This window comes from Montipora capricornis, chromosome 7 (genome assembly GCF_036669925.1).
Source record: "Montipora capricornis isolate CH-2021 chromosome 7, ASM3666992v2, whole genome shotgun sequence".
NCBI lineage: Eukaryota > Metazoa > Cnidaria > Anthozoa > Scleractinia > Acroporidae > Montipora > Montipora capricornis.
The window spans coordinates 37397334-37412333 of record NC_090889.1 but is presented as its reverse complement, the minus strand read 5'-3'; the positions used below and the strand labels follow the sequence as shown (position 1 = coordinate 37412333).

Genomic DNA, 15000 nt, shown 5'->3' with positions numbered 1-15000 from the left:
GGAGAGTAACAATGGTTACGCGCATTTTTGTCGGCTGTGGAAGCAAAAGTAATACGAAAAAAGAAATAGGCTGTATGTTTCGTATACCTTCGATTATTTATAATTACTTCTCTATGTTTTTGATCTCCGAATAGCTATGAGCATAACATTGTTATCATTTTCTTGTTTTAATAAACTTATTCAACGTTTATAATTTTCTTGGATATCCTTGGTTTTCATCCACGTGATGAGACGGTCATGTTGGTGTACAAAACAATTAACAATTATTGGATGAGGTTGAGCATGTTAGCGATAATTATCAAGGCCAAAGTTTGTGTTATCTGCTGAAGCCGAAGGCTGAAGCGGATAACACAAACTGAGGCCTTGATAATTATCGCTAACATGCGAAAACCGAATTCAATAAATTGTTTTATTATGCATATTCCTGAGCTGAGCTCCGCCATGACAAACTGATCAAACTGCTGGTTAGTGTGTCAGGTGACGTCACTTCTGCATGCATAAAACTATTGTCTGTAGGTATGACGTCAATTCTACATATATAAAATCTATTGTTTGTACGTATGACGTAAGAGAAACAGAGCAAGCAAGAATTAGCTGCGTACTTATAGCCAATCAAAATCGAGCTGGTGACACCAATGTATAACAATATAGAAAATCGCCCCACACGTTTTGCATAATATTATAAAATAACCCAAGTTATTCACGGATTTTGATTGGCTCTTGCCTATGATCTATTAGACGACAGACGCACGATTGACGTCACCATCAGCTTTTATGCGAATAAAGTTTAATTCTTTATTATATAAAACGAATAGATTCCATGTTGCCGTGGGTCTGTTCAGTAATATATCACAGAAGACGTCAAAATATGTGGTAAGAACATCAGTGACACACTCGGCTCGTGTGCCACTTTTTTGTTCTTACCACATTTTGACGTCATCTTTGATCTATTACTGAACAGACGCACGGCAACATGGAATCTATTTGTTAAATAGAGTCAAATTCCCAAAAGACATTTTACTGCATTATTCTGTACACCAACATGGCAGCCGTGACGTCAGATGCACACCTTCAATTCATTCATTTAGTTCATTCATTTAGCTATGCGTTGTATTCAAGGTTTAAATCCGCAATAGCCCTTTTCACGGTTACCGGTAGTTTTTCTCATTTGCATTACAATATAATCCAGCATGTATGTGAGGCAATTTCGGGCTATTTTGTAGTTTTAACCCGAAATTGCCTCGCATCCACGTTAGATTACATTGTAATGCAACTAAGAAAAACTAACCGTGAAAAGGGCTAGCGCTGCCATTTAACCTAACCTACTTACGCAGACAAAAAAGTGTCTACGCGCTCGTGCGTATGTGTGTAAGAAGCAGTAAAGAGCTATGTCACTGAAAAATGATGCAAGCCTTACCACATGACCGCTTCAAGGAGCCACGTCAATATTCTCTCGTTTTCGTTTCAAGGGCGTGTCTTCACACGAAGAAAGGCAAGCTGATACATCTAGAATATAGTTAAGAAACACCTTATCAATACAACAAACAAGAAAGCTCGTTGAAGCTCATTAAAGGAAAGGAAAGTTCCTAGTGTTGGTTCTTGAGAAGAGGGGAAACCGGAGTACCAGGAGAAAAACCTCTCGGTGCAGAGTAGAGAACCAACAAACTCAACCCACATATGACGTCGAGTCTGGGAATCGTACCCGGGCCACATTGGTGGGAGGCGAGTGCTCTCACCACTCCCACATCCCTGCAACTCATTTCCATTTGAATGGTTGTGCACCAAGAGTCGCTTTGAAACTGAGGCGTGCAGCAACTCGAAAATGGGCTGTAAAGATCATCGTTGCAACAAAACGGAACTGTGAGGCCGTCTTTGAAATGCCGCTCGCTGATCCCGGGGAGGGTACATGGGTCGATTTTTCCATGGGTATGTGCCACTGGCCTCTCAGATACGGTGGCCGGTAAGGACAAAACGGAATCACAAATCTCAAAACACAAACACGTTAATAAAAACATACTCAGAACCCCTACCCCATTATAGACTATTTTACGACCAATTTACGGTCACTTTTGGGTAAATGTAATTTTAGCGACCCCAACTTAGTCACTTTCTGTTTATGCATAAAAACCTTATAGAAAGCGTTTTAATGGTAATTTCAAAACGGAATGTAATGCAACTAGCAAATATTAAATCAATAGCGCTACAATTGTTTCTGTAATATATATTTTTTATATCGTGAATCTTTCCATTTTAAAATCCCACTAACCAGAATGTTATTTTCCCCCAAAATCCCGATACTTTGCGACCCTATTCTGGTCAGGCTGTCGGGAACTCTGTTGAAAATGCAACCCAAGTCGTGAAAATGCGACCCCATCCAGCGACACATCCTCATTAGCCCATTCATAGGGAGTTTAAGACGAAAGGCTGTGAGAGTCTACGGTTTATAGTCCTTCTCCAAGAAGACTTGAAAGTCTAACCTTTTTGCGGATGAAACTACAAAGGCATCACTTCTCCGTCCTCAGTTATTTAAAGACCCTGAGTGTTGTTCCGAACGGAGTCAAACTCACGACCTTCCGCACGGTACTCCAACTCCAACTCAACCGGTCGGCGAGCAAAGAGCCACACACTACAGTGTAAAACGGATTTGAACATGTTGCACGAATAAAATAGACTACGTACTGTACAATAGACCGAATGCATAAATGGCGGCCAAAAAAATATTATTTTGTTTATGTGCTAATTAGACTCACTAGCCTCGTTTGCATGTACAAAATACAAAAGAAATGTTGCTTGAGCGCGAGGCTAGTGAGTCTAATTAGCACATAAACAAAAGAATATTTTTTTGCCCGCCATTTATGCATTCGGTCTATAAATGACACATTATTATCGGTTTTACTAACCCTGAAGGGATTCTTTTTGTCCAATATCCAATTTCACGTCGTCACCAATCAGAACAAACGGAGCCCAGTGTTTCACGGCGCAAAACTTCTCTGAACTTCTCAGGGATTGTCTGGCCTTTTGAAGAGCAGTACTGGCACTCTCTCCATCCACTAGATGTTGATGGAAGCACTTCATGAAAGCCATGGTAGCCTCGTCAGAAACTGCCCAGAGCGACACCAACACAGAACGAGCACCGGCGACCAAAAATGCCTGCGCAATACCGACCACACTCTCCACGTCCTCATCTCCTCGACCACTGTGACCACAACTGAGAACAACCAGTTTTGCTCGTAGTCCGACATCTTGCAACTGGGACACTTTCAGTAAGTAGTCTTCCTCTTGAGGGACACTTGTCGTCCACCCAGGATTTGGAGCCAAAGGTATTTCGCCCGTTTGGTTTCTTGCGTAGGCTGCGATGTGAACCAGTGCAACAGATGCCATTTGTTTTAGCACTTCCTTCTTCGTTGCTTCCGCTCCAGTAAGGGGTGGGACCTTATGGATTTCTCCAATCATTTCTACTTCCTTTTTGGCGTACGGCAACTGGCTGAAAATAAGCTGTCCGTGTTCACTGGTGACGTTTTCGAGACACGGATCTCCTACGAGCAAAGCTCCACTCGTACAGTGGAAGTCTTCAGGCCGACCTCTTATTAGTTTTAAAACTGTTAAAGAAGGAACGATACGGATTCTCAGCGAATCCCTAAGTGCAGAGAATGGGACTGTGGACAGATGTTCATCACAAGCAATAATCAGTTCATCGTCTCGACAAACGTCTAAAATTGGCGAAATGACTGCATCGTGCAATGGCTGCAAAGCATCCTTGGAGCAGACTAAGGAATCAGTTGGTTCTCCGTCGTCGTCTTCCGCATCGTCATCGCTCAGCTCATCTAATGAGCGATGCTCACATTCAACACGATCGCCAGCTCCGATTTTCTTCAAAACTGATTCCACCATGCCACCCACAGTGTCTTGGGCTATATTTCCATCTTCCAAGTTCCACTGTCTAAATTCAACCTTGTTTTCTTTTCTGATAATCCAGAAATTGATTTTGACCTGCTGTTGTGCCACAAAAACAATCTGTCCATCATTCTGTGAAAGATAGGAAATCGTTTCTGCAGGATTATCCGGCAGTGGAGATATTTGTAAGCCATACTGTATTCTCGACCCATCAACCAAATCTTGAGCTCGTCCCTGCTCAGCGACACATAAAGCCTCGTCATATTTTTCCAGTCTCAAAAGAGAACGCCATACTGCAGAGTTAGCAGAACGAGAGAGATCATGGAAACTTGTTTTCCACACATCTTCAGGTTGAAGGGTAGCTCTCATAACATCAAAGACTTTTAAACCGGACTGGAAACATTCCACTGCTTCCTCAAAGCTACAAAGGTCATTGTACGCGTTACCGAGGGCGCAATATGCTTTTCCTTCTCCAGCTTTGTCATCCGCCTCCTTGCACATGAAGAGATACTTTTTGTGGTAATTTATTGCTTCTTGAAGCTGGCCTAAGTTCCGGTAGGCGATCCCAAGATTGCAATAAGCTCGACTTTCACCATCTCTATCACCTAATTCTTTTGCAACAGACAAATCCTCCTCATGGTATTTTATAGCCTCTTCAAAGTCACCCAGACTGTCATACGCATTGCCAAGACCGCTGTAGGATCTCCCTTCCGAAGCTACGTCACCCACTTCTTTGGCAATGGCAAGAGCCCTTTGATGATACTTAATGGCTTCTTGGTAGTCTCCAAGGCAGTCGTACGCATTGCCAAGATTGTTGTAGGTTCGCCCTTCTCCAGCCCTGTCACCCCGTTTTACTGCTATCTCCAGATGCCTCTTGTGAAACTCTATGGCTTGTTTGAAGTTACCTAGGCCTTCATAAACATTTCCAATATTCCCATAGGCTCTCGCCTCACCAGTTGTGTTACCTAGATCTTTGGCAATAGAGAGATCCTTCTTGTGATATTCAATGGCTTGCTGATAGTTACCAAGATTCTTATGAGCGTTTCCAAGATTGCCATAAGCGCGGGCTTCACCAGCCTTGTCCCCCATTTCCTTGGCGATGGACAGGTGCATTTCATAGTAATCAATAGCTTGATGAACATCACCAAGACACTTACAAACGATTCCAAGATTGCCGTAGGCTCGACCTTTTCCAGCAATGTCACCCAAATATTCTGCAATGGCAAGGTCTTTCTTGTGGTAATCCAAAGCTTCCGAGAAGTTGCCTACGTTTTTTAAAGCAACGCCAAGATTGCAACAAGCTAGACCTTCTCCTGACTTGTCACCTTTTTCTTGAGCGATGGAGAGGTCTCTTTTGTGGTACTCTATGGCCTCTTGAAAGCGACCAATGCTGTACAAACAGTTCCCAAGGTTGGAACAAGCTCTTCCTTCTCCAGCTTTGTCGTTGCTTTCTTTGGAAATGGCCAGATCTTTTTTGTGATATTCTATGGCTTTTTGGATGTCCCCGAGACTTTCATAAAGGTTGGCTAAATAGCTGTAGGCTGAGCCTTCTCTTCCTCTGTCACCTACTTCTTTAGCGATGGCCACACATCTCTCGTAACATTCTATAGCTTCTTCAAACCTTCCAAGGCCGTCATTGACATTGCCAAGATTAAAATAAACCATGGCTTCTCTTGATCTATTACCCATCTCCTTAGTGATAGCAAGGTCCTTCTGGAAGAATCCCAATGCAGTGTCAAAGTCACCAATGTCATAATAAGCAATGCCGAGATTGCAGCAAGCTTTAGCTTCTCTAGCTCTATCACCCTCTTTTTGTGCAGTGGACAATTCATTGTTGTGCTGCTCTATAAGCTCTGAGGTTTTTTTCTCCATTTCTTCGTGTAGCCCTATGACAAATTCATACGAATAAAACAAAGCTGATTATAAATACCTCTTACTGACCTGTTCGAGGGCCGCACTGTAAAGGAAAGGGGCTTTATTTAAGTGTCTAGTCTTCTAGAGCTGGAGCACAATAGCCCATTTCCGAGTTGCTGCATGCCTCAGTTTCAAAGGGAGTCCTGGTGCACAACCATTCAAATGAAAATGAGTTGCGTATTTTTATGCAAATCAAACTAGTTTCCCTTAAAATAGTTGAGCATCAAGACCCACTTCAAAACCGAGACAAACAGCAACTCGGAAATGCCCCACTGGGGGCACTGTAAACTGAAATCAACAAATTAACCCACTGACCCCTGGGAGTTACACTTAATAGAGAAAGGGGGGGGGGGGGGGAAAGGGGGCCTCCTAGAGCGTTTGAGGTGTGAATGGGTTAACCCACTAACCCCTGCGAGTTACACTTAATAGATTTTACTCTGTCTAACGCCAGTCAATTGGGTGGGGGGGGGGGGGGGGAAGGGGGCCTCCTAGAGCGTTTGAGGTGTGAATGGGTTAACCCACTAACCCCTGCGAGTTACACTTAATAGATTTTACGCTGTCTAACGCGAGTCAATTGGGCGATAGAGGGGGGGAGGGGGCTCCTAGAGCGTTTGAGGTGTGAATGGGTTAACCCACTAACCCCTGGGAGTTACACTTAATAGATTTTACTCTGTCTAATGCCAGACGATTTTACTCGTCAATGGGGGGGCGTCCTAGGGCGTTTGAAGTGCGAATGGGTTAAATTAACACAAATCAAATAAAATGTTGGTTTTTAAAGAGAGGGGAAAACCGGAGTACCCGGAGAAAACCCTATCAGTGCAGAGTAGAGAACCAACAAACTCAACCCACATATGACGCTGAGTCGGGGAATCTAACCCGGGCCACATTGGTGGTAGGCGAGTACTCTCGGCACTGCGCCATCCCTGCACCCCACCCCAGTAAATTAGGACCGGCGTTTTCCCCCTTAGATTTTATAGCCATAAATGTAAGAGGAAAAACAAGGGTCCGTAATTTACTTTATGGACTGAGAAGACGAGGTTAGTAAGATATTTATTTTATCTCTCTAGTAACCAGCCGCGCTGGAAAGGAAACCAGTTTACGTCAAGCGGAAGCCAGTTCAACCGCCATAAAGATCCGAAAAACGATAAAACTTTTGAAACTAATTGCTGTCAAGATTCAAACAGTTTTACATGTTTATGCAACAGAAAAGACATGGAAAATTTGCTAGATAATGTTTTAGCCAATGATAGCGCGCATACTATCTGAGACTAAGATATTTAATAATGTGTGACTATCACATAAAATGAATGACTGGATGAGCTTTACAAGTTCATCCAGCCAGGTCAATCACAGGCCGGCCAAGATAGACCTAAACACTAGGTCCTACTCTTTGCTTACAGTGGGTGGGTCCCCAAAGTTTTAACAGGGGTCTACGGTTGATAGTCCTAATATCCGAGAGGACTCAACAGCAAACCAATTGACCACTTTTATAAATGGCGACCAATTTACTGTTCTTTTGTATTTATGCTACTGAAACCCTGTAGCCTCTATTTATTTTACACATTATTTTTAACTTTGCCTATTGCAGCGAGGCTAGAAAGGCTTCTTAGCAATACAACAAAAGGCCATTTTTTTGGCTGCCATTATGAAAAAGGTGTATACACGATTCATTGAAAGGAAGGTAAATAATTAAACACCATTCAAATCATGGACAATGAGGCGAATAAAAATGGTTTAAGTTTTGCCACACAAGCCAAATAACTAATAAACCTGCCAAAATGATTACAGGAAGTATTAAACTTTGTTTCTCTTGGGAGGCTCAGAGGTGAAGACAATCATGATTATTACCTCTGAGTCAACCCATGAGACTGGTGGAAAGTAATATTGACTTGCGTGGTGTGTATATATGACAGCTTAACAAAGATATAAGGCCCAAAGCTTCAATAACGGATGCATGTGTGTGTCCATCCATCCTTTATTGCTAATGTAGGTTTAAATGAAGCAGCCAATATTGACGGCTGATGAGGACCTACAACACTGCTTTCAACAAACTTCATTCTGCTAGCAATAATATCAGAGATTTGTGCTCTCATCTAACACCAACCTTGCTTCAAACTTGTAATGATTAAATATGATCCAAAACCGTTTTTTTAGGTTTCAATTCTTCATACTGACATGGAAAAATAATTGTTGAAGACCTACTCTTCAGCAACCCGTCTACTACGTACCCAGGTACCTGTGACCTTGCTACTGTTTAGTCTCAGGCCACCAGTCAGTTGTTAGGGCTTGACAACATTGGTGGCAAGATGACTGTAAAATGGCACCCACGCATCCCACCCTAATGGCCTAAATTCTCCTAACTAGTATCACGGATTTCTTGTTGGGTATTATGACAATGAAGATCAAGACCACACCTCTTAAGCTGATAAGTATCTCAAGAGCACACCTGTTAAGCTGATAAGTATCTTCATTCTCAATACCTGTCTGACTTTCATTTCATTGACATTGTGAGGAGAATTTACATGCTGATCACTGCTGGGAGTCAAAGGGTTAAATGGCATGAAGGGGTTTGTTTCTAACGAAACTGTGGTGCTGCCTTGATGGCATCAGTGAAACGTTGACGGGGAGTTTAAAGTGGTACTATGACGGAAATCGCATCTTTCCTATCTAAGCCATTTTGAATCAAAAACAAGTAGTCTGCGTGAGAAGAAAAATGCTGTTTACTTTTTTCAAATATCTCTTTTCGTTCCAGAGATATTCGAGTTTTTAAAATATGCAAATTAGCCAAGTGATGACGTCATACACTCAACCAAATTTTGTTCAAATATGATGAAAAGAGATATCTCAGGGAATTTGTATCAGAAATTTTTGCAGTAAGATTCTATTAAATGTTCTCCACAATATGAGCTTAACAGTTCTGTTACCATGGCATCATACTGGGTTCCAGACCTCCCCCTTATTATGAGCTTTTCTGGCCACCTTTGGCATTCCATTTTGATATTTGCTAACAGCACTATATATATGCATGATCCAGCAAGCATATAAATATGTTAGCACGACTTTGTGGAAAATCACTAACATATTGAAATCAAGTGGGTGGGGACTGGAAAAGAATAAGTTGCCATGGGAACATAATTTTTAAGAGCCATCGGTGTGTTTCCTGTAGAACTACTAGACTACCAAGTTTCAATGGTCTGCGCTGTAAATTGGCCAAGGTAGCTCTATTTATATACTCAATATAATATTAGGTTGAGTGTATGACGTCATCAGTCATCTCATTTGCATATTTTATCCATTTTTCAAACTTAAATATCTCCGAAACTAATGAAGATATTTGCAAACGGTGAACGGCGTTTTTGTTCTTTCATGGAATTCTATGAGATACACTCAAAAAATCAAGGGGTAAAAATTTGATCATAGTACCACTTTAACGAGTTAATAAAGGTAAATAAACCAATGCAACAGAAAGATTTGGTAGCAGATGCTTTGAGCATTACAGTCCTTTGTGAGAGTGAATCACAAAGGGAAAAGAGCTTGAAACGCCAGTTCACAAGGAACTGCAGTCAACCCACCCCACAGTATTCTAACGACCCTTACAACTTATGTATACGTCATTCCATGGCCCCACGGGCAATAGGCCAGTTTCATATTTTCACAGTTAGAATGGATCGAGCATGAAATGGGGGCTAATGCAGGGAAATAATTTACACATTTGCCTCAATTTCATGCTGGATCCACCCCACCGTTAGAATATGAAATTGGCCTATTGAGGATTAATGTCAGGTGTATTTTTAGAAGTATTCACAAAATTGCCTGAGTCGCGAAGTGACGAGAGCAATTCGGAAAACTTTAAAAATACAAGGCACATATGGGGGCACATAATTGCGATTAAATGTTCATCACATAAAGGGCAAAATTATTGAGGGAAGCTCATTCAATGCCGCGACAAATGACAATCGACTTTAATATTACGCTTTTATTCGGTTAAAGTTCAATTGAATAAAATTGTTGCTGTCCACAGAAATAGCACTTAAAATGTATTTTACATGTGGACAAAAAGAAGTTTAACCCATTGACTCCTGGGGGTTCCCCATTGACAGAGTCGGTTTAGGCATCAAAGGGTTAATCAGAGTCAGAACCTAAAGAAGCTCTGGATATAAAGCAACTGTTAACCAATCAGGATCAAGTAATCATGCCCTCTTGATTACCAAAAGGGCCCCTTTGATTAAGAAAATAAGCCCTCCATCTCAGCCAATCAGCATTCAGTAATTTTGCCCTGTATGTGATAAGTGTGTCTAATTGCATGGGCCATAGGGCAATTAATTAATTTCAAGCATCTTTTCAAAGTTTTTTAACAAAATTCATGACAAGGGCAATTTGGAAAACTTTGAAAATACAAGTTAAATTAATTGCACACAGGGACATTGCGATTACATGTTTATCACATACAGGGCAAAATTATCGAGGGAAGCCAGTTCAGTCCGATGACAAATGGCAATCAACACATTCCCAAATTTCGGTTAAAGTTCAATTCAATAAATAGATGCTGTCAACAGAAATATTGCTTAAAATGTAATTTATATGTGGACAAAAAGGTAGTTTTATCAACCTCACTTGTTCTGGATAAGCAACTGTTAACCAGTCAGGATCAAGTAATCATGCCCTCTTTATTACCAAAAGTGCTCTTGTGATTAAAGAAAAAGAAAAGCCCTTCGTCTCAGCCATTCAGCATTCAACAATTTTGCCCCACATGTGATAAGATAGCTAACCAACCCTAACTTCTAATTTTTTTATTGTGTGGTTCCAGAAAATATCCATACCCCCACCACGGAATACTTTTTGATTTGCACCCCCCCTCCCCCCAGGATTTTCCGTTCCAGGGGGGTCTTTGATGACCCCCCCTCCCCTCAGGAATTTCCAGAATTTTTTTACTTATAAAAACGAAAGTGAATTAGTTACGTAATTGCAGTAGAATTTTATTACAACAGTGTAAACATTAAGGTTAACTTTTAGAAAAATATAACGCTTTGTTAAGCTCATTATCCAGCTAAACTTTCAGCTTGTGCGCTATCAACTTTGCAAAGCTTAAACATTTGGGTTGCACGTCGACTGTTTCACGTTTTTGTGCGAACTTCGATGAGAACATTTCACTCGCTTAAACAACTTCGCAAACTGTAGTAAATAAAACAGAAACTTACAAGGTTCCTTTGTCTACACATTAGGGCCGTTTATACGAGAGAAAATAAGCCGCGGCTAACTTTGGCCGCGGCTTACGTAAGCCTAGAAAACCCCGCATAAATGGTGCAAAATCTACGTTCACGGCTTTTTCAAGCCGCGGCTTATACTGGCCGGGGAGTTTATACTCGTATAAATAGTTCCTTTCTCGGCTAACGTAAGCCGCGGCCAGAGTTAGCCGCAGCTTATTTTCTCTCGTATAAACGGCCCTATTGTGTCAGTTTCTTCAGGTTGATTCTTTAATATTTAGGGACCACACATGTTGACGCGGTAGGTTTCGTGAACGTCGTCACAAAGGCGATTGTTTTACGAAGAAGATTATATTTGTAAACTTAGATATGGCGATTTATGTGCAGTCTTCAAATTTACTGACTCTCCAGCAGTCCTTCTCGCTGGTAAATGACACACAGCCTCACTGTTGCTTGCCTTTGAGCCACGGATGCAAGCGAGAGGGCGACTGTTATCGTTTTTGGTGCGATTTACTTCCTCCAATGAGTAGTCAAACTCCTGTTTTAGAATTTCCAGTTTGAGATAACGAACTGAACCTCAACAATCGTTTCCCGAGCCCCCGCAATAAATATTGCGTTTACTCAAAGAAGAGAAAACTTGACTCCCGGTTCCTGTCCGTGGTCTAAATGCCACCCACAAAAAAGAAAATGTCGTTGCACACAAGCGTTGAGATGGTGGGAACTTGCGTCTTATTACATTTTCAATGAGTTACTACCTCCAGTAAAACATAAATCCTATCAAAAATGTGTTTACTGCATGTGAAGGTAGCGAAAAGTGATACTCAAGTGAACGGAAGTGTTGGTTGGACGAAAAACGTGGAAGTCTGGGGAAGAGACTCCAGTTGAGACCGCCATTTTAAATGTTTTGAATCCGTCCCACATGAAAGACACATTGTTCTTAGCTTCGGGAGATTGTAGCGCTAGCTAACTCAAAGAAAAACGGAAACATTGAAGCTAATAGTATGAACTTTATCTCAAACTGACTTTTGTTTCAAAACATTGTCCGATAGTGTGTTTTCTGCTTCAGATCGATCGTACGTATGTTGCTTTCAATGTTTTGTATGTGGTTCGTGACCCTTTGGAAAAGTAGTTTCCCACGAAACCCCCCTACCCCTTGGAAATTACTGCCCTTTAACTCCCCCTCTCCCTCGGAATTTCCAATTGTCTTCCGTGGTGGGGGTATGGATATTTTCTGGAACCACACATTACAAAAATCAGTGCCTAGACTTAATCAATGAAATAAGTGCTTAGACACAATCATTGAATGAGTGCTCCGACACAATATATGTGGGAGCGGATCGACTCTAGGGCAGAACGACCGGTTACCATCATGATCGAATACAGGTCATTCTGCCCCTACCAACCTTAACACTAACTTAGTATCACAAAAATCAATGCTTAGACCTACTCAATGAAATTAGTGCTTAGACTCAATTATTGAAATGGGTGCTTTGACACAAGATATGTGGGAGCAGATCGACTTTAGGGCAGAACGACCGGTTACCATAGTTCCGCCCCACAGTATTCTGAAGACCCTTATATGATAGCTTACAAACCAGTCAGTGTAAAACGCAGACGGCAGACCAGGGGTAAAATGCAGACTGAGGTTATAACGTAACTGTTGGAAAACGCCAAACCCCTTCGAAATGCTAACCTTAGGCCTAAATAGGTCTAAAACAATATTTAGGCTTAACTGTTAGCACTTCTAATGGGTTTGGGCTTTTAAAATTTTCAACAGTTAAATTATAACCTCAGTCTACATTTTACCCCCAGTCTGCGGTCTGCGTTTTACACTGACCGCTTACAAACCTTAACCCTAATTTAGTATCACAAAAATCAGTGCTTAGACCTAATCATTGAAATGAGTCCTAAAACAATCATTGAAATGAGTGCCTCGACACAATATACATGGAAACGGATCGACTCTTGGAAGGAACGACCGGTTACCATACACAAAACTTTCTTATGGTGGTTCGTTTTCTTTAAGGTTAACCAGGACGTTACAAGTCGATAATTTCGATAGTCAATAAAAGTCGATCGTTGTCGATCAAATTCGATACTAATCAATCGACAAATATCGGATGTCGATAAAAGTCGATCACACAATTTTTTGTGATTATCAACTTTGATCGATTTCAATCGACAAGTATCGGAAATACAAAAAAAAAAGGTTTGTGGCGGGAGACGTGGCTACAGTTGCAAAGAACAGTTTAACAGGATTGGCTATGCCAAGACTTTATTTTACCGATTTACATTTATTTATTGATTTACAGTTTTTTATTCAACTTTATTGCCACACGGATTTACTTTACAGCTGTTTACATTTTCGTGGGCGATTGAAAAATGTGTCAACATTTTTGTCCATAAAATCGATATTCAGTTGAAAATCTTGTGATTATCGACTTTTATCGACAAATTAAACTTGTCGATTGACAATTCTCGACAAATATCGAGTATTATCGACTTATCGACTACGTTTTCGATGATCGACTTTGATCGACTTGTAACGTCCTGGGTTAACAAGTTTCGCAAAACCAATTTTCGCAAATGGCAAGGCAGATTTGGCTAGCGATTGCCACGTTTTTTAACGAGTGGCCAGTTGTTAACGCAGTTTTCCAATTGTTAGCTTATTTTAGGTTTGTTTTATAAATTTACCTTGCGAAAAACCGTAGAGATCTTTCTTTCCAATTTACAATTTACTGCTCATCCGATTTTCAATCGTTGCTCAAGATGTCTTTCTGGTAATCGGAAACTTCGTATAATTGTCATTTGCTGTCTCGTGATCGAACTCAGTCCTCTTCGCGTACGTAGGCTCTCTCTGCCTGATGCAGACTATCGTATTTCAAACTATGCGTCAACATGAAATCGCCGTTGTGAGCGATTTCGAAATGAGGAGAGATTTGCATAAGACATTACTAGATTTCAACCCCTACTAAGCCCTCTTGTTTGAGTAATTCAAAAAAACCAAAAACCCCTGCTGACTCATTATCACACTTCTTAGAACTTAGCTTGTACCCAGATCCCAGTTCTGCTAGATGACGGATTCATCACATGTATGAAACCTTAACAAGAATTTGACAATTAAGAGAGCTTGGCGACAAACATTGCTCGTTCAGATATATGACCACATACCTGCACCTTTAAAAATTAAATGATTCGGCCAATTAAAGACAAATGAAATTTTGACTCGAGTCGTTCACGTAAACTGTTGACACCAGATATCCTCGATGAATTAATTAACGCAGATTGTTATTCGCTCACTGAAGAGGGTGATACCGCTTATTATTGTGTCTTCGTGCTTGTGTTTACATTAAGAGTTCTTCAATTTATCAATAATTTATAACTTCTGGTTCTCTATACACGACCTATTTTATGTCGATTGTTATTCCTCTTGGTTCATTTAAACCTGCGAAATTGCACTTTAAAAATTGCAGTAAACTCACAAGTTCGTCCTCGGAAATCTCCCTATTGAGGTAAGCCAGATACATTTTGTTAAGCTAACGATAAAATTTAGTTTTCTCTAGTGATAACAACGTGTAATGTGAGCAGTGATGCATTCGCCACAAAACTCTCACATCGTTAATTCCTACGTAAAACCGCTCGTTAAAGTTTTTGCACACAAAAAAAACTTTAAAATCGGCGATAAACGAGTCTTCTATAGCGGGCTAGACAACTAAATTTACACTAAGGTCCTTATTTTTTCAATAGAAATGTCCGCAAAGTATCAGTCGGAAAATACGGTTTCGTGGTAGAACGAATTGGATTTCGTAGTTTGTTTCATAACAAAGGTTTTTATATTAGACATATCGACTATCCTTTCTTTCGATTCCGGGAATAAACGCATACGAAAGCGTTTCTGTAGCTTATTTCCACGTAATAGAAATGCTGATATATAAAAAAAGAATTGAATAGTAAAAATCGATGGATTCCTCTCTCTTTGAAAAATCAC

The 15000-nt window shown here is 40.8% G+C and overlaps 2 protein-coding genes across 5 annotated transcripts in view; one reads left to right on the top strand and one right to left on the bottom strand.

Annotated features, from left to right (window-relative positions):
• Positions 1-13808, bottom strand: part of LOC138057104 (tetratricopeptide repeat protein 28-like) — a 16566-nt gene extending 2758 nt beyond the window's left edge. Inside the window, exons 1-3 of the mRNA XM_068903153.1 lie at positions 13707-13808; positions 2901-5780; positions 1418-1506 (exon numbers count right to left, since the gene is read on the bottom strand). Coding sequence (XP_068759254.1) covers positions 1430-1506; positions 2901-5766 — 2943 coding nt within the window. The 5' untranslated portion in view covers positions 5767-5780; positions 13707-13808 and the 3' untranslated portion in view covers positions 1418-1429. The remainder of the gene's footprint in view (positions 1-1417; positions 1507-2900; positions 5781-13706) is intronic.
• Positions 13809-14362: 554 nt separating this feature from the next.
• LOC138057101 (potassium voltage-gated channel protein Shal-like) overlaps positions 14363-15000 on the top strand; it is a 22538-nt gene continuing 21900 nt past the window's right edge. For all 4 annotated transcript variants that reach the window (XM_068903142.1, XM_068903141.1, XM_068903140.1 and 1 more), the window contains exon 1: positions 14363-14524. The gene's annotated coding sequence lies outside the window, so the exon portion shown is untranslated. The remainder of the gene's footprint in view (positions 14525-15000) is intronic.